Below are 20,192 nucleotides of genomic sequence, written 5' to 3' on the forward strand. Positions count from 1 at the left end.
ACACCCCAGGAGCACTCGTCCCTGGAGCTATGTGTCCCAGCACAGTCTGTTTGATTGATGCTTTTCAGGGAGACTGGGTTTCTTTGGTCTGCCTCCTGCTTTGAACATGCCCTTGAATTGAAATTATTTTCCATTTTCCCAGGAACATCCTACTCTTCTGGGCATTGACTGAAGCATGCAACAAGCACACAAATGCTAGCTTTCTGCAGCACATAAAAAACCAATGGATTTAAATTATATTATCAAAATACACGTGGGATGCTTCAGGCTTTCGATACCCTATGGCTGGGTGGTTTTTCACACCAATGCTAGGACTAAGGCAGCCAGGGTAGGACCAGGAGAGGCTCCAGCAGGTCTCCTTGGTATTGCTCATAGAGCTTTTAGGTTGGACATTTCCCCCCATGAAATGGGAAACAAAGGGACTGCTCCTGAAACATCACACCCAGTGCACTTCCCTAGTCTGCCCAAAGCCAGCCTTACATGGTCAGGGATGATCCCAGCCTATTGGATCCATACACTCCCAGCTGCTAAGGGCAGCACAAGCAGCTGGGAGTGATGTTGAAACCCACAGGTTCATCCTGCAGCCTTGGGCAGACAGCTTTGTTTTTACTACGTCTTGCCTTTCAGCTTTCCTACAATTTCTTCAAGACTCACTTGGAGTTATTAATAACCGAGGAAGGTTTCCATTGATCTCACCCCCTAGAATAACTTCATTTTCCAAACTCAAAGTAGAACAGGGAGGGCCGAAAACCCCAGAAATGAGTTGTTGTTTAGTCTTATCTGAAGAAGCACCCAATTTGGCTAAATTTTGTAATGAAGACTTCTGCTCAGTTATATAATAGGCCCACCATCTGCTTAAAATGGTAATGATTGAGGGGAAAAAGGGATATTTAGAAAAGGCAGAACAAAAATGAAAGCTGCCTTTGGAGACGGTTGTCAAGAGCCGTCGGGAGCTGAACCCCATCGCCCACACTGGGGCCAGGCACTGGCTGCTTGTCCCCTGACGGTGACACCAGAGAGGTCCACAGATTGGTGGGGGACAACGTGGTGATTTTCCAGGACAGCTCTGCTTTCAGGTGGCTGCAACTGAGAGGAGCTCCTGCCTCCCTTGGCATGGTCAACCCCAGCCCAGAGAGCTGTTAAAAGTACCCCGTTTGATGGTGCAGGGACAGAGCTGAGGGTGGTGCATGAAAGGGCACTGCACGCTCTGGTCCTCAAGTCTCATTTCAATGGGTTTTAGGAACTGAAGCACCATAAAACCAGTCCTGGCAAGAGTCATCCTTACAAAAAAAAAATAAGACCGTGTCCACAGAGGGAATGATACATGGAAACACTATAGGTTCAGGGAATCCTCACAGGACAAGGCAGATTTACTGCTGGAAGAGAAAAGGTGATGGTAAGTGGGAGAGAAAGCAGAGAAGAGGCAGTGAGGCAGCAGAAAGACAGGCACGAAAGAAGAAAATAGAGCATATCCCTGCATCAAGGGATGGCTCAGAGCAGGGAGGAGCTGAAATCACCACTCGGGTGATGCTCTCTAAAGCAGCACCTAGCATGGAGATCAAATCCCACCTCTCCCCATCAAGAAGTACTGGGTACCAGATCCAAACCACTCTCCAGTGGGAAGACCTGGAGAGCTGCATTGCCATGTACTGGGTGACACCAGCACAAAGGGCTGCATGTGTCACCTGAAGACACAGCCCACTCCTTCAGCTGTCCCCACCCTGTGCCCAGCACTGCTGGGGGCACCTGGGTAAGACACCCAGCTGTTCCTTGCTCCTCCAGACAGGTTCCCTTGCAGGTCTCCAGAGGCAAGGATTTCCTAAAGCCCTGAGGCACCCCACCTTGCTGCACAGGTCGTACGTGGCACGCTGGGAACATGTCTCCTTTGACCCATACTAACTCTGCCCAGTAGTGCCACAGCCTTCAGCCACCAAAATCCCATTGGCTACAGGACTACCAGAGGTGTCAGAAAACTGGGAATGAGGTCCCAGGCCACCATAAGTGCCAGAGTGATAAAGATGGGTGTGATGCGGTACCGGGCTAATGGCAGCACCAGACAGGAAGGGTTTTAAACCCTGCAACTATTGCCATCCTAGCCCTCTCCCCATCCATTCGCCCCAGCGACTTCCTACCTTACTCATAGGAGGAACGTTAATGCACTGAAGTATGTAACATTAGTAATTACAGAAGCTCCTACCTACATTCCTGAAGCCTTCTCCCTTTTGTCACATCCAAAATACAAGGAAAGACACACCTCTGCAGGCTGCCCAGCACTGTGGAGCAGGCAGTATGTCTCTGTTTTAATCTCAGCTTAAAACTGTGCTTTGAGGTGGACAAAGGTCACGACAAAGCTCGAGCTTTACTGCTGGTTTCATAGCACCAGGGAAGGCGGGCAGGCATGCCTTCCCACCAACAGCTACTGCATTCCTCACCACTGTTTTAAAGATTAACAGCTGATTTCATTCTGCACAGTTATTATGTGGCTAAAGCAGAGGTGGGCTGTCCCCAGTCTCCAAGCGTGAAAGGCCATGCATTACCCTCACCAGCAGTTTAGTTTAGGTTCTTTGAAGGGGCAGAGTAACACCAGTATGAGCCCTCAACACATCGAGACATCACAAGCATAAGCTGGAGAAAACACCAGCAATGGCAGCACCAAATACCGCACCCGCACATCCTGCTCAAGGACCAGCATGACACCCTTCTTCTGGAGGAGAGATTAGACTAAAATGTTTGTGGATGGATGTATTTGACATCTCTGCTGTCTCCTTCAGCAGGTTTTCCTCAATGAGCCTCATGCACAACAGCCCAGAGTCATTCATGTGGCATTACCTGCATGGCAGTGAAAATGCCTAAAACCACATCAATAGCCACAAAACTAGTCTTGCCCGCAGAGGACGAACATGGGGAAAGCCACCGGCTCCTCCAAGGTACAACAACTTCACATGCTGCAATTAGTGCTCAAGCCAAATGGCTTCAAATGCTCTCACTCAAAGACTCAGAGTAGCCACAAGCCAAGGCTAAACTAATCATCGTGTGCCAGGGATCTCATTCCAAACACAAATGGCTCTCTGAATCAGGGGCATTATTCACCTTTTATTTACTATTATCCTTTTTTTTTCCTGGTATACCTAAGAATTGGCATCTGAGAAATACAAATTAGTATTTAACACTATGAAGCTTTCTCAGCTTTATTCTTAAAAACTATGAACATCTTATTTTCTATACTGAAGACTTAACACCTCTACAAGAAAAATAACCCTGTTCTCCCAAACCAAGTCCCTCATCCTCTGTCCCCAGGCAGTGGGAGCAGCTGCTGCTTCTGGACCCCAAATATCAAGGGGGGTCCCTGGAGGAAAAGCTACTCACTCAGAGGATGGGCCTCATAAAAGCAACATGCCTCTTAAAATGGAGAAGACATCAATGAGACTACCTGTGCCTTAAATGCTCTTTTGTGATGACTAAAGAAAAAAAAAATTACTGAAATTAGCTCAACTTAGTCTGTGCAAAAAATTATCAAAGTACCTGTGGGGACAGGGGGAATAAGGAAGAAGGGGGAAAAATAGGGGGGCCAGAAATAATCACTATTAATTACATTTCCTTTTTTCTTTGTCTTGGTGGTATGGATTTTTTTTTGCATGCAGCTTGGAGCTGGATTTGAGCAATCCCCTTTTCCCACTGCACACAAACCTGTGCGCGCTCTTACTGAATTACTTCGCTGGGTCTGAAGACGTGGAAGCCTGCTGCTGTTTCATAGCCAAAGGACTTTGTATTTGGTGTTGGCTTGCTTTACTGAAGAAATAATAATCCTCTCTTTGCTCAGCAAAACAAAACCAAAGGCTTTTTGAAAGCCTACTACTACTACTGAAATCCTCTGAGTCATATCCAGAGGAAAAAGCCAAATGGTAAATTAAAGTTTAAGAAGCTAGGGTGTAACCACATCAAGCCCCAACTAAATAATGCGAACAGCAGCATCCCAAACGCTCTTTGTGGGTCAGCCCAGAAGTTTCCTCTGCTATGACACAGCAGCAGCCTGCCCCTACCTCGGGCTCAAGTGCTGCACCGATGATATTTTACATGAAAATAGGCACGTTTGGTCCATTGCAAAAACCAGGGATTCTCAACTGCCACAGCCTCAGTCGCAGAAAAGTCAAGTCTCAGTAACTATGCTGTTTCAGTCCATGTTATTTTTGGGTTTGCCCACCTTATATGTAATTAAATTAGTATACATCTTCATAACATTTAAAATGCTCTACCTAAACCAACCTTTGCATTAAAGCTCATTACCAGCCTTTCAGCAGGCTTAATAATGCGGTGAGGAACTGAGCCCTCTGCATACTGCTTTGATACAGTCATTAATATTTTAACCACCTTCATTTACAAGTCTAATTGCAGACGTTACTCTGGAGAAGGATCGACCATCAGAAGCAGTAGTCAGGCAGCGATGGCACCATTCGTGTCGGCAGCCTGAGAGGGCTCCTTCTGCAGCAACCTGGCCCTGCAGACCATGGCCAGGGTTACAACATGAGTCCTTCAGGAGGCAAGGTCTTCTGCTGCTCCCCCTGCCTCCCCTGGTGTCACTGCAGGCACCAGGCTCCAGCCACAAACCCATCACTATTAAAGGTCATCACAGGCAGTTAACAACACACAGTTGCCTACACTGTTACCTGCCTTCTTTCCTAATTTAAAGTGCTGTATCTCAGCTACCTCTGTAGGCCAACTTTTAGTAAAGATTCACTTTTTAACCTATTTAAACCCATATAATTTTGTCCCTGGGAAGGGCTCACACCAGTCTCCAGCCCAGGTAAGGCTGCAGGCTTCGCCAGGCTCCTGGTATTGCAAATAGCTTTGCATTTGCTCTGCTGTGGTCTCCCTCTTTTCCCCCTTGTCGAGGGTATTTATTTCTAGCATTATCCTCCCATCCTCTATGCAAAGTGACATAAATAATGCATGCCGGGTCTTTTTACCAAATGTCTGTCTTCTCAGTCAATAAGTTACCCTTCTTATCCCCTTGAGGAAATAATTTTAAAACCCCTCTCTATTTCAAGTTGACTGGTTGTTCATTTTCCCCTTTAATTCTCAAGGTTTCCTTTTCCTAGCAGGGCTAAATTACACTATTTTATACTTTCTGACAACACACTCTCCAGCTCCTTGTCCCCAGCAAGCGCTGGCGTTCACTGCTCTCCCCCAGCCTCTCCTATGGGTCTGCTGGGGCTGTCCTGCTCAAGCACTTTGCTTCACCAGCCAAGATGTCCCATCCTTCACAGCACAGGGATAGCCTCCAGGACCATAGCTCCCAGGAAACACATAACAAAGATACTCCTACCAATTTAACAAGAAAAAAACCCAAAACCAACAACAAACCCCCCAAAAAACCAACGAATTTCTTACAGTTCAGCTCCTCTTGTACCAAAAAAAAAAAAAAAAAAAAAAAAAAAGAGAGAAATAATCCAGAACTTCTTTCCAAAGAGGAATCTGTCCTGAGGCCAGATCAGAGTATTCAGGGAGCAGGAACATTTCCCAGGCTTTAATAGCACCAGGTAAAGTATTTTTTGTCTCAAGTCCCACTGATGGAAACCACCACCCCCAGCTTGGGGAGGGGACCACCACCAGACCCTTAGAGATTGGGCCAAGGGGCAGCTGTGCTTCCCAGCAAGAACACAAATTCCCAGTGTGATGCACATTTGACCTGTGAACAAGCCTTGATTTTAAATGAGAAGGTTTACTTAGAATTGAAGATTTTTGATAATGATAATTTTGATTGATATTTGACTGTCGGGGGTCCAGAAACCAGCTGCTCCCCAGGATAAGGACTAGACTTAGCACTCTCCCTGCACAAGCAAAAGTCTATATTTTAACCAGTCAGCAAACTTATTTTTCTGAAAATTTGCTGGAAAACCCCTTGAAAAAGGCTGAGGAGTCACCCGCAGGAGCTTACTTGCTTTGCTACCTCAAAATACATAAAAAGTAATTTTTAAAACAAACAGTTGATGCTCCTTCTGAAGACATGCAGTGCTGTATTGCACATCCAGGTCTGCCCAGTGGCTCCATGATCTCTCTGTACTTAATATTTCATCTCAGTAAACCAATAGTTTCCCGTGCAAACTGTCACTAAACCACCACATTCAGCTTTGCCATGGGGGGCTAACAAAGCCATCTTTGATAACAAGCTAGTCAGGCATTAAAGGTCCTTACTGTCTACCTATGTGAATTTACTCTACCCTGTTACACCTCCGAGTTATTGAAAAAAATTATCTGGTTAGCAAAGTCCCACAGACACGTATTACAATCTTCCACCTGCTTATAACAGTTTCTTCCTGTTAGAAAGTGAAAAAAATGAGGAAAAAGGGATGGTGGTCTCACTGCCGCTCTCTGCTGGAGTTCAACACTGTTGGCTTATTGCCTGTGGCTTTCAGGAAAGGAGATACTTGAAAACAAAAGTAGGCAACAACAGCTGTGAATTTGGGTTTTGGTTTTTTTTCTTTTAAATAAAAATATATGCTGAGAAGTTTGCTCCTTATCAGAAATTTCAGCTGGAAGACGTTGAAGGACTAACAGTGTTTGAGAGCCTAAAATAAGATCACAAATAAGTCTGAACAAAATAAAACATCCCAAGTTACTGCACCGGGATCATTTTCTCCTACAGCAGGAGTGGCTGCTCCTGGCTCAAGATCCCAGGCTGTTGAGCCTTGTAAATAGTGTGGTTTTGAGATGTGGTACACACCACCTTTCACTGAGGTGGTCCAGTGACAGTGCTCTTGTTATCACCAAGGAGATCAAAGGCTTTGTACTAAAAACAAGCCCCCCCGCATCAGGCAGGGACGTGTCAAAGAGGAGCATAGAGGTGGCATCACACCTGGGCTCGGTCCTGCTCAGCTGCTGTGCCCAACCCCACCACCCAACACTTCTGGAGCAACCCCAGAGCTGGCATACGGCTGATGGGACAGCAATCAGGGCAGCAGAAAGGCTGGAGAAAGAGGAGATAGGCACCTGCAGGAGCTTCGTCTATTCAGCACAGCACCAAAACCACGTTGGGAGCAGCTGCATTGAGGTCCAAGCATCTACCCCGGGAATGGAAACGTGGTGATGAAGGGATCTGCGCTCCAATGGACAGAGGTAATACAAGATCCTGTGGCTGATTCAGAAATACAGTCACATTTTCAACCGTGAGGGTAATTAAGTCTCTGAACAGGTTGTGGTGAACTCTGCCTAAGGAGTTTTTGAATTAACATTCAACACCTTTCTAAAAATACATATCCTATTTTCAGCTACTAGACGTGAAGAACTTGGAGAAAGCCCCGTGGCCAAGTGGCCACCTCTGGGTTTGTGGCTGCTGACACACATGTCCTGCCTGCCCCGGAGCAGCAGACCCCATACTGAGCTCTGCTCCTGCCCTGGAGCAGCAAGCATCCATCCCCGTGTACCCAGAGGGGTTCGGGCTCCCAGGACCTTCACATCTTTCCCCTTCCCTTTGGTCTGCACATTTTTCCATTTGCAAACCCCCCAAATACTCATCGCAGCAGTTGGAGTCAGGAGTTCAAATGGCTGAGAAATGGCACAGCCCTTTAGCTGAAACCCCTGCTTGGCATGCACTGATTATGGTGAGGGAGTGTGCACCAGCTTATTTAAATGTACCCAAGATTAAACCTGTGACTGGGCATTAGACTGGCCCCTTTGCTTTGCAGGCACAATTCAGTTCAGATAACCTGTGCCTGCAGCGCAGGGTGAGACCCCAGCCTTTAACTGCAGTTCCAGCACACGGGAACACCCCCTGAGCCGTGGAGATATAGATATATTACATATAAATATAGGTCCAGGCTCTCCCCATGGCAAGACACAGTGCAAAAATCAGCATCACTGCAGCTGGGTGCAGCAAGGAGCCCAAACGTTTCCGTTTCATTGCACGGATGCTCAGCGAACCCACACCCAGCTCTCCTCCCATGCAGCAGGGCTGCCCAGCTCACACCAAGCCCCAGCCCCAAAGCAAAGCTTGGGGACCAGGCCAGCAGCTACAGGCTATCCTTAAAATAAAGGGCAGCATCAGCAGGATGCATCACAACTCACAGGACATCAATTCATTTTTCTTCTTCAATGGAGTTGAGCATTTAAAGACTATTTAACATCAGAAGAAAGCAAATTGTTGCTCATAGGTTATTCACCAACCTCAGTAAAGCAGCTGCAGGAATTGCTCACCGCCTGCTTTCCCCAGAGATTAGATTTTTAATATCAATTTTCAGAGACCCCAGGTGCACGGCAACTGAGGGACGCAGGACGCAAATTTCTCCACCAATCTTGTCAGTAAATTAAATCTGGATACAGTTGTGGCTTTCATTCACAGCTGGCACACACACAAAAACACCAGATGCATTTCTAAAGGTTGCTGTGCTACTTAAGAAGTTGTCCAAGACAGGATCTCCCTCCCAAATGACACTCAGATTTCTATTTTTAGGGGGCTTTTGGTTTATTGGGAACAGGAGATGAGGTGTTCCCACATGCCTCACCTAGCACCAAGCAGCTGCAGGAGGGCATTGGGCTCATTGGTAGGGCAGCTCCTTGCAGGGAGTGCATCTAGGGGACACCAATGCACATTATATCCCCCATGCTGGTATTTCCTCTGGCCCATCCTCCCCACCACCACCCCCCAAAAAAAAAAAAAAATCAGACTGCAAACCTTTCCTTTTCTTTGCAAGGCTTTGCCATTACACCTGCTCCTTGGCTGGAGCCATGGCCAACAGCAGGTCCCATCTCACAGCCTTGTTTTAAAGGGCATCTCCTTAAAACCCATTGCCTCCATGCACACCGCAGACTCCCAGCAACTACTTTGACATTTTTATGAAAAACACACGAATTTTGCAGTCATACTGTTTATGCAGAACCTAAGGACTTATTAAAACCCAGCAAAATCCTTGCCTAGGCATGACACTAAGAAACAGCCTGCCATCCACCCCATGACTCGATCAAGGCCACTCTGCTGCAGCTGACATCTGTGTGATCCTCCATGACTTCCCACTCCCGGTTTCCCAGGTGGAGAAGAGGACACAGAGGCTGAGAGGGTGGGTTTGTCACCTGCATGACATGGGAGCCACTTCCTTGGCGACAAGGCAGAACTCCGGGCAAGCTGCCAGGGAACAGCATCACTTGCTCTCAATTCGGTCATCCAAAAAAATATTTGCAATAGTCACATTTGCATATGGTGAAGATTTACACCCAAAATACAGCGTGACGAGACACTTCTTTCCAGTTCTTCTAACTGTCCTGTTCCTCCCACGGTCTGCTGTCAAACAAATACCTTGATTTCAAAGCAGTGATTAATTGTAGCAACAGTGTAACTAACAATAAGAGCAGGAGACCTGACCCAGAGAAAGGCTTCATTTCCAGGCAGCATTTGACAAAACTGACAGAGCTTCTTCCACCCATCTGTCTCCCCGCAGAGGAACTGTGTGGTGTGAAGGAGCTCAAGGTCCCCAGGTGAAAGGAGCCAGGTAAACATGAAGCATAAATGATCTTATTATTAATAACTTATATAGGCTTCTTTTGCATCTTCTGCACCAACGTCAAAACCAGGCTAAACCCCTGCAAAACTCCAATAAACCATATTAAAAATTAAGTCCTCTTTTGACATTTGTAAGGGCACCTTAAGAGGGACCTAAAAGTGCCCCAGATGAGCACATCATCAGGCATATTTACCAAAGCCACCAGCTCCAAGCAAACTCCACCAGTAATGAGGTGACTACAGGACTGTTTTCAGCAGCATTGCATTTATTAATTTATTTGCTGACAGAAAAATACTTGGAGAAGATTATTTTTAATCATGCTGCTCTCAGCAATAGTGAATAAAAAAAAAAACCTTCAAGAAGCACACAGAGCTGGGTCTGTATCCATCCACTGACCACCACAAGCCTGGTCCTGAGGACAGGGTTCAGGTCTTTAAGGAAGATTTTGATATAGATTTTTTTTTTTTTTTTGTACTGTCTCATCATACCCAAGTTTGTTTTCATTTTTGGCTGATACAAAAGCTTCTGCTTAAGCCATCAAAAAACTCATCCAGGCTGATGTTTTAGGCACGAGCTTGTTCTTGAAGCTGATGCTGTCTGTAACAGGAGCAGGGCACAGGATACAGCCTGTCTCACCTGCACCCACCAGGCAATAGGTGTGATGCTGGGTGATATTTTAAGGGAAGCACAAAACAAATAAATGCCCACTGACATGCACACATGTATTTAAAAGCCTGACGCCCATTTATTATTAATTGGCTCTAATAACAAGGTGCATCTTTAACGATTTCTATAGATCCAACTTTAGAAAACCCATATATTTGTGGTGCTATATGAAATCCTCCAGGCATCCAAACCGGCAGCTGCAGATGGGTGATGAGGGCAGGCTGCAAAACCCATCCGCAGCATCACCGCGGCTCCCGACCTCCTCGGCTCAACCTATCCTGAACCTCCCTGCAAGATTACTTCCACACATCCTACGCATGATGACATTAATTTAAAGTTGATGTTTTAAATGCCCTGCAACATGTAGGTGGAGAATTTTAAGGGTTTGTTTTTTTTTTCCTCAATAACTTTCCTAAAAAAAACAAAAAACCACACACACAAAAAAAGTCATCATTTAAATGCAAAGAAAGATCTGCCAAAGTCAGGGGTGTTTTTCCAAGGCTGGGATGGGTAAGAAATGGCTCCCAGATAATGTGGGCTGCAAAGTATGATTTTCCAGTCCTGGTACCTCGCTGCTTTCAAACGATACTATCATTGTCAGCACTAATCCAATGTAAACAGGGATGTGGTAGGGAATTTCCCCTTCCCACCTCTGCAGGGAATCTCACTAGTGTGGAGGGGAGATGGGGGTTTGTAGGACAGGGTAGGAGCTCTGTGCTTGTCCCAAAGGACAGCCCCAAAATCCCACGGCTCTGGCTCCCAGGAAAGCACATGTACCCTGGGCAGTTGTGCTGGCACCAGCAGCTGCCTGATGACCATCTATGAAATTAAAACACACCTAAAACTAAACTGAAAACTAAAATACATCATTCTGTGATGCTGTAAGTGCAAAAAAACAGTAGCTGTAACTACTGCAAGCCTTACTCCTCTTTCATTCACACAGATAAAGCAAAAAACCTTCAAAAGCCCCCAGAAACATCAGCCTACAACTGAACTTCTGTTAAAAACAAATAGCTGAGGCTATTCAATAGCTGGCAAAGCAAACAGGGCTACACTTTGTACTACTGCATTGCACATGAACAATGCACTCCACTAACAAACCAACTGCACATCAGTCAGGTGTTCGCCTTTTTCCTACTGAACCTCTAGAAACTCAAATATACTGTCTTAAAGTTCAAAAAGGGCTATACGGGGCCAGCACAGAAAATGGGAATGCTACCACATGTGAGCTTTGCTCGCAGCCCAGGCAGGGAGGCAGCCAGCATTGTACCTCCATTGACTTTCCAAAGAGAGATGGATTTTTAGTGAAAGTCTCTCTAACCAGAGCAAGTTTTGGCCACAAGAATAGTTTAAAGTCACTGGTTTGGGAAGGAGCTCTACCTTCTCCTCCTTCCTGCTTTTCCTTCCATGTTGTTCCCTCTCTGATCCCAGTGGTGGGTCGGGATCCCCAGCACAAGTGCTGGGTAAATCACATTTTATACCACCTACAGCTTCACAGCCTCAACACCAGTGTTTAAGGAAGGGTATTTTTCCACATTGAGCTGCTTAAGACCCTGTGATGGAGGTTCAAAAAGAACAGACACCTGATTTAACCTGCAATTATTTTTTTTTTAAAGCATCTTTAAAATTTGAATAAGGCCAATGAATTATGCAGAAAGTTTCTGCCTTGGCAGAGAAACCCCAATTGCTGTGTTTGGGCACCAGTTTGAGACATGCCCAAGGGCACACTTTAAACTGGGGTTCACTCCAAGGAGACATTTTGCAGACCTGTGTCACATGCAGTTGTTGAGTTTTGCCATATTTTCTATCTCCCCCCCAAAAAAAGCCCTGTTTGGGTTTTGCTTCAGCCACTACTTCCCATCGATGATTTTAGGTGCGAGGCAAATGTCAGGTTTTGCTGCCTCGCTCCTATTTTGGTTCAAATCCTCAAAGTCACCACTTCAGCCACCACGCTGGCACCATATGGGTTTTAACTGGCCAGTGCCACCAGCCCCAATCCAAAGCACTTCCCAAATTCCCAGGGTTTGGGTGGGGCCTTTTGCTTGGCTGTTGCTGGTTTTGAACTAGAGCCATTTGTGCCTTCCCTCCCTTAGCATGGAGGAACAAGCTGCCAGTGGACTAGAGCTGGAAAAAACCCAAACCAGCTCAGTGGGAAGGGTTTGAATGCCTGCAAAAAGGGATTTCCTCCCCCACCCTCCATAGACTAGAGGTTGCTACCGCCACCTGTTCAGCCGAACAAGTTCAATCCATGTTGATGGGGATGCTCTTTGGGTCCAGCTTTGCCAGTGCAGCTCTAACCCAGAGTGCATGAGACATCACTGGAAGTACCACGATACAGCATGGGAGCATCTCACTGTCCCCTGAGCAGCACCTGTGGGCAGGACCATCCCTCCAAACACATCCCAAAAGACTTTATGCATGTCTTTGAATTTGAGAAGTGGTGAAATGTCCCCAGCCCTGTGCTATGAGGGGAGCCAAGCGCTGGCTCAGGCACAGCATCACCCTGTGCTGTGTAGGGCATGACAGAAGGGTCAAACAATCTTCTCCTGCATTCATAAAAAAAATAGTTTCCCCACCAGTCTCAGGTCTATTGGCTAGGCAGCAGGTCTGAAAAAATCCCCCTTGCATCTCAGGACGTGGCTGGAGATGCTCCTGCAAGCCAAAGCCCTGAGCTTCTTTGCAAGCCTGAGCTCAGTCATGGGTTACCGCTCAAACAACATATTGGAAAATACAGGTTCTAATTTGGTGTTATAGTCCTCATGCATTTTCTAGGATGGTTTTGCCATCCATGCCTGAATATATGTTAATTGCCTCAAACACGCTATTGGGTTTCTCAACGGAAAACCAAATGTTTCTACCAGGTCATTTCCTTGCCGAGTCACACAGCCAACACTAAGCACATTTAAATACACCATTTACCGAAACGAGACCACCTAAAATATAATAAAGCTGATTTTCTTGCCTAATGAAGAAAAAGGCTTTTTTATGAGAAATTAGATGCCTCTGGTCCCAGTACTACCTGTTCAGCACAAGAAAAACGTAAGGCCTGGAGACAACCATTGCTAAAAGATGATGCAAGAAAGTTTTTGCCATTTTGGATGTGACCAGTCATCCATGGAAGTTCCCAGAGTGATCAAACTCCCCAGAAACAGGTGCAAAAAAAGCCTGGAGAAGAGAGTTACAGAGAAATTTCCACTCTGGGAAAGCTTCTCCCCAGCAAACATCTGGTTTGGGCTCTGGAAAAATGCAGGTACCATCTCCCGCAGAAGAAATTACCTTCTCTAATGTAACCACAGCTGCTCCCATCAGCCATATGGCTGTCTAATCTTTCTGAACATCACAGAGCTTCTGGCTTGAGTGACATGTTGCAGCAGTGATTTCAAAACTTAATTAAGTTGTATAAAATACCTTCAGTACATTGGAGATGCAACAGATGGATTAAAAAAAAGGAGATAAACTTGTTCTTGTGCACGGATGTTTACCTTAATGACACACTGAGTGCATTTCTGAGTACTAGTGAGTTATTTAACAATCAAAGAGAAGATCCAAAGACCTCTCAACATCTACAGCCACACACGCAGAGACCTTTCCAGCATCCAGTGGGACCTTTTCAGCAACAGTTTCGGTCCCAGATCTAGTGCTGACATGCGACGCAGTTTTGCTGCAGGTTATTTTTGTCAATTCAAAGCTGGAGGAGTTTAGTCCCCGTCGTCAACACCTACTTTCCACCTGCGTGAGCAAGGCCAAGCACATCAAAACCATCCCCAACATGCTGAGCCTGCTGAACAGCAACGGTCATGCACGCTGCACCCCACCATGCTACGGAGGTGGAGGACCATCTACTTCTGGTGGTCGAGACACCATGTGGCATGTGTTCAGTTCTCTTCCCAGCGAGGACTGGTATCCTGAGACAGTGTCCACACTTAGTTTTTTTCAGACGTCATTATGATTTTTAAGCATACAGTGAAAAATACGCACTTTTTCTCCCCATCTACCAGGAGAATGAGAAAATAACTCCATACTGGGTTCAGAACAAACTAGTACAAATTGCACATCCTGCATCATTCCCAAGGAGCCAAACTCTCTTATTTCCAAAGAGGAGGATCCAAAAACATCAAACGAGCCAGGTCCATCCCACCGGCCATGGGTGATCCTGAGTGGCCCCATGCTCTGAACCCTGGGGGTGCTGGGGCTGCCTGTGGGCACGGGCACAGCCCAGCTCCTCTCCAAGCTCCACCCTCAGCTTCCAGCACAGTGTCCAACATTTTGGCAAGACATACTGCAAGCGATTTAAATACTTATTATAATAATAAAAATCCTTTAACATGTTTACTGCAGGGAACTACAAGTATTTTGTGAGGGTTTAAAAGTTTCAGGTCAAATTAAGCACAATCAAAAGCGTTCTTATATTAAAATAAAGCATCCCTGCAAGGTGTCGGTGTTTCAGTAGGACATTGATCACAAAAGTTTCACTATTCCACAAATAGAGACAGTTTCCACCTGTTTAAAAATGCATTAAAAGCAGTAATTATGTCTTCTAATGCTATTTTCTTGCTTCCACTCTAGGTTCCCATACACCTTAGCTAGTTGGGGAACAACACTAAGCAGTTTAATAAATTACAAATAATGGGGAAACTTTTTATGGCTAGTTTTTTTGGGGAGTTATTTTTAGTTGGGGTTTTTTGGGGTTTGGTTTTTTGTTTTTGTTGCCTCCACCAGAGCCTGAAAAGCCAGCTGCCCCAGCTCCGGTGCAGGGCAGGACACCCCCTGCCAGCCCCTTGCCTGCACCCACCTGCCTGGGCCATGGCAGCCGAGGCTCCTGCACAGCAGCACACCACGGGCATTTCATAAGCAAGGCAAAAATCCTCAAGGAAAAAAAAAAACCAAAACAAAACCCCAAACAAACAAAAAAGCCAATCGCCTTCCCCCAACCAGCCTTAGAACTAGTTAAATAACACAAACCAAGAATTACAGCAGGCCAGCTTTAATTTATCTACATTAATTCCTCCACAAATGCAGGCACTTTTGAGAGAAACCGCGTTGTTAATGACATCTTTAAAATTACCTGTTCTTGGGAACCAGGCACACAGCCTGTGCAATGTGTCATGTATGTCAGCATGGTGTGATGAGTTTGATGTCATGGTCTAAAATTAAAATCTCTTTTGCTTGTGACTATCATCAATATTAGAGAAGACATTGAAGGCATTTCCTCATATCAAAGAACAACAACACTCATTCCCTTAACAACAAGGAACCAAAAAAGAGCAAGCAGCAATTTCTACGTGTTCACACATGGCCATTACAGCACCTGAATTTCCAAGGTTAGACAAATATTTTAAGTCAACGCAAGACGTCTTGGTTACACGGAGCCCAACGCCTTCCTAGGTTAATTTGGACAGGGTAACAGACCATGATTTACAGGGACACACTGAGAGGCAGTCCAATTTCTGCCTGTCATCTCGGGAACGCCAGGGAGCTGCCTGGTTAGCATGCCGGCAGCACTGCAAGCCCAGCGCTGGATGCGGCTCTGCACAGCCCTCGCCGAGGTGAGCCCTTCTGCCTCAGCCAATAGGCCATTACAAAAAAAATACAGAATATTTTGATCTTGTTGGCCCTGAAGTACCTATTCTGAAAAAAAAACCAAAACAAAAACCCAAACATCTTCTTTTCCCTGCATCTTACTCCACAAGGCATTAAAAAAAAAAAAAAAGAGGAGCTTTACATACAGCTGAGACAAACGACATAGGTTAAAATTTGTTTAACAAATGCCCAGGGGCTTTTCCCACACACGATCAAACGCACAGTCTCACAACACTCCCTGAAGTATCTTATGCCTGGAGCCCATATTTCCTTCTTGTTTCCTTTTTTATTCCAGTAAGCCTCAATCCAGCATCCCCTCTCCTCATCCTCAGAGCCTGCATCTTCAAAACAGTGACACTACGTGGCAAAAATTACCTTAAGTTCAAATATCCTTGCTTCCCACTGAAAAGATGCTCATCCATACAGCTACGCTGTAAAAACCATAGAATTCCACCTATCATTGACAGGCTTCACAGCCCCCAGTCTGTATGTACAGATAACACTTAAATTCATCCTCTGTGCATCATGTCAGGCTGAGGAAATGGGTTTCCAAGCAGAGGATATAATAATACTTAAGGGACCTTAATGGCAACCAAGCCGCGCCGGCCTGGGTTCCCTTTCCCTGCCCAGGCTGCCGCCTTGCCAGCCGGAGGAACCAGCGGCTCTGCCAGTTAACCGGGCGTTTGCATACCCTGAACTGCCTACACAGGGCTGGGGATGGAATTGCAAATAATGTGATGAGCTTGATATTATATCACCATCCGCCAGCTTGCCAGCTCGCCGGCAGTGGGCAGGGTGCTTCAGTTTGATTAGGATTAGGGGGAGGGGAAGATTTTATTTTTATTATTATTTTTATTTTATTTTCTTAAAATGGAAAAGGATTCACACACACAGGTTCAGTGCATCCTCCTTCCTCCACCATTGCTTTTAAAACTCTAGCGATCCCGAAAGACATACTCAGATCATCACCTACCTTCCATCATGGTGGCAGAATTGCATTCCTCAATTTCCAAGGAGCCTGAAAAAATACAGGAGAATACGATCCCAGTTACCAGATGCTTAATGTAAGCCTTTCAATCAAATGCCTCTGATCCCCAGCTTGCTTAGCTGCCAGAATAACAAGGGAGAAAAAAAAAAGGTGCTGAAGCTAACGGCAGGCCATGGATGCTGCTGTGCCTGTATCACCTCCAGGATCACCGGAGGATGCTGAGAGAAAGGGAGGACGAGCCGGGCTCGGCTCCGATGCTGCCAGCGGCGCAGCGGGTCCCTCCCGCCCCGCACCTCCTCACATGCGCGCTCGCTCCCAACACACCCCCACTGGGAACGCACCAACCTATTTCCCATTTCCCCCACACACACTTTCACCAAAAGCATAACCCCTCTTCGTACCTCGTGACGCACTTCCCCTCCCTCTAATCCTATTGCAGCGGCTGGAGGAGCCAGATTAATTACCAGGCGCTGTCAGATTAGACCGGCTGGGAAGGGGGGAAAAAAAAAAAAATAAATCCAGCCTGGATAAGGCAGCAGAGCTTGCGCCAGTAGCGAGCTTCGGCATGCTCAGCAAGCAGAAGGGCTGCGAGCTCAGATGCACATCCACGGGCGCCGGGCCCTCCTTGCCTCTCCCGCAGCCATTCAAGAGAGAAATCCATCGAGCTGACGTCACATCACCAGCAATTAGCCCTGAAAGGATGATGCGGGAGAAATTGCTCCCCGATTGCCTTCCAGGAGCGCCTGGGAATTAATTTTGCGTGAAGAGCAGCTGAAGCATCACCAGAGTGGGGAACAAAAGAGGCTGGGGGGGTGGGGGGCTGCAAGAGCTGACCCCCAGCCTCTGCCTGAGACACCCCCCACCTCCCATCACCGCAGCCAGCAGCAGCTGGTGCCACCTCTGCCCTATGAGATGCCCCCCAAGCCAGATGCTACAAGCCCGTCCCAGCAAACTGCCACGTCCCCCTATTTCTCTCTGCTAGCCATGACATCCAGCCCCCCCGGCAAAGAGCCTCACCACAGTCAGCCCCCCAATGGGGTGCATGACCCTCACCAGCTTGAAAACCATTTCTCAGAGCTGCTACAAGGGCAGGGGGGAGTTTGGCTTGAGGTGACAGGCAATGGAGTTACACGGGACACTACTAGGACTACCCCAGCAAATGTGTGAGATACAAAATTGGTTCTGGCAAAATTGGCTTTAACCAGCTCCAAAACTTCAGTTACGTTATTTTTTTTGCTGGCAGGAAAGATGCTTTAAAACCCCTTACACTTGCACCGAAGTAGTCCCCATGCACAGCTGCAAGAACAGGAGCTGTGTCCCTGGCGTGCTCATCTGAAACAGCACCCACCGCTGCAAGGGACAGCAGGGACAGCCCCGTCCCAGAGGCAGAGGACACCCAGGCCGGGGGCACACATGGGTCTGTCCCTGAGGCTACCACCGCAGCTCAGCACCCAGCAAAGACGGGGATTATGACCATCAGCACCAACCTGCAAGCGTGGAGGAGCTGCCTCCCCCCACATCTGCTCCCCGCCAGGCACAACAGCAGCGTTTCGGCCCAACCAGCCCGTTTCAGCACTCTCAAATGCAGCTTTTCAGCATGACCTTGTATCGGTGATGGAAACTTAACTTCTGCCTCTCACCCTTCATCACCAACTTTAGGACTCACCCCAGTCAACCCCATGCATTTCTCAGGACTTCACCCTGCTCACAAGCAGGGAGAGCAATACCTGCATCATTTTTCCCATTAAAAAATAATTCCCATTTTTTTTCCCATTAAAAAAAAAAAATCCCATCTTTCACATTAAAAAAAAAAAATCTAAAAACAAAGCACCTCCAGGGTTCAGTTACACCAGTGGGGAAATGAGCTTCAACACCACATCATCAGCTCCAGCGTCGAGAGTCCCCAGCCCCAAAGCAGCAAGCTGCAGCCCTCACCCATCCCAGCCAGCAAGAAACACCGCCACACACCCAAGTGGAGGGACAGGATTATTTAACAGATGGTTTGTTTAATCCCTGCAAGGAGCTCCTGCAACCTGCCTCAGCTGCCTGCACTTTCAGCACAGGCAGCGGAGTTGCAGGGAAGAGTGCCCAGCACCTTTGGGAAATGCATTTGTAATCCCAGGGAGAGCACAATGCACTGAACATTGCTCCGCTGCCCCCACAGACCAGCCCCAAAACGTCCCAAGGAACCGGGCTGGCACACATGGCAGGACACCCAGGTGATGACCACACACCTGCCGTGTCCAAATCCCTCCCGGACACACCGAAATAACACTTATCTTCTGAAATTCATATAGCTGTTTCACAGCATGGCACGGTGCTGCCACAGCCATCCTGCATCCCAGCAGCTCTGCTTCCAGCCAGGACAGACCTGCCAGCCCACCTCCCACGGCTCTCATGATGCTCCCCAGCAGCCCTTACATTCCTTAAACAAACAAGAAGAGCTGTAACTTCGCCTGCAAACCCCGCTCCCAAGCTGGGCAATGGGTTAAATAAGTTCTCTTTACCAAATTCCTCCATCTTGGTGCCGAGTTACGGCAGCCTCTATGTTGCACCAACATATACTGCATTAGCACAGGTGGGAAACCCATGGGTTATTGCTAACTGCAGCACAGCTCCAGCTTTGGTCGGCTCTGCAGGATGTCTCAACCTTATGAAATAATTCTTGTCAAGTGGAAAAACCAAAATTCATCTTCCTGAGGGCAAAATTAACCCCACGCTAATGACACCATGAACCAGCTCCCTCCACAGGCCCTTCCCAAAGCTGGGAGGCACAGGGAGAGCTGGGCAAGCCTCTCTCATTTCAAGGTAAAATTGATATTTAAAGATTTCCAAATGATTTCCAACCACACTAGCTGACACATGGACATTTCTCAGCAAAAGTGCTGGAAATCTCAGGTGGCTCCTGAAGGATACGCATTAGGAGGCTGCAAGTAAACATCAAGAGACAAAGTCAACGGCCTTAAAAAAAAAAAAGGCAGAAAATGAGTCACCAGAGTGCATTACTCATATCCGAGCAGAGTCATGCTTTAGGTACATGTGACAGGCGCCGCGGGAGCGGAGGAGCCCAGCTCGTTCCCCGGCCGGCCGGGGACAGAGTGCCCCCGGGGCAGGCGAGGAGCGTGGGGCGCAGCGCGGACGGGGATTTGCTAAATAAAGCTCCAATCCGCCAGCCTCATCCCTGCACAGGATCTGGCCCTGGCAAATCCCCCAGCATTAACGGCGGTAACGGGCAGCCGGTGGATTGTTTACATCTCCGTGTACATGGCTCCACAACCCTTTCGCTAAACCATAATGAAACCTTTACTAAAAATAAGCTCATCCATTTATCTGTTCTAGGTGGAAACACAGTGGATGAGGCCAGACCCCCTGGCAGCCTCGTTACCGATAGCTCCCATCACTACACGGCACTGGGGATTTCTCCCCCATCACCTGCAAAATAGACTTTCCAACAGAGTTCAACCATT

General features: G+C 47.1%; 1 protein-coding gene across 1 annotated transcript in view; it reads right to left on the minus strand.

Annotated features, from left to right (window-relative positions):
- SGIP1 (SH3GL interacting endocytic adaptor 1) overlaps window positions 1-16,999 on the minus strand; it is a 61,725-nt gene extending 44,726 nt beyond the window's left edge. The window contains exon 1 of the mRNA XM_087732139.1: window positions 16,711-16,999. Coding sequence (XP_087588265.1) covers window positions 16,711-16,720 — 10 coding nt within the window. The 5' untranslated portion in view covers window positions 16,721-16,999. The remainder of the gene's footprint in view (window positions 1-16,710) is intronic.
- Between the last annotated feature and the right edge of the window lie 3,193 nt (window positions 17,000-20,192).

The sequence above is a fragment of the Nipponia nippon genome, unplaced genomic scaffold, assembly GCF_047370975.1.
Source record: "Nipponia nippon isolate SJK-2023a ecotype South Korea unplaced genomic scaffold, ASM4737097v1 scaffold_5, whole genome shotgun sequence".
Taxonomy (NCBI): Eukaryota; Metazoa; Chordata; class Aves; order Pelecaniformes; family Threskiornithidae; genus Nipponia; species Nipponia nippon.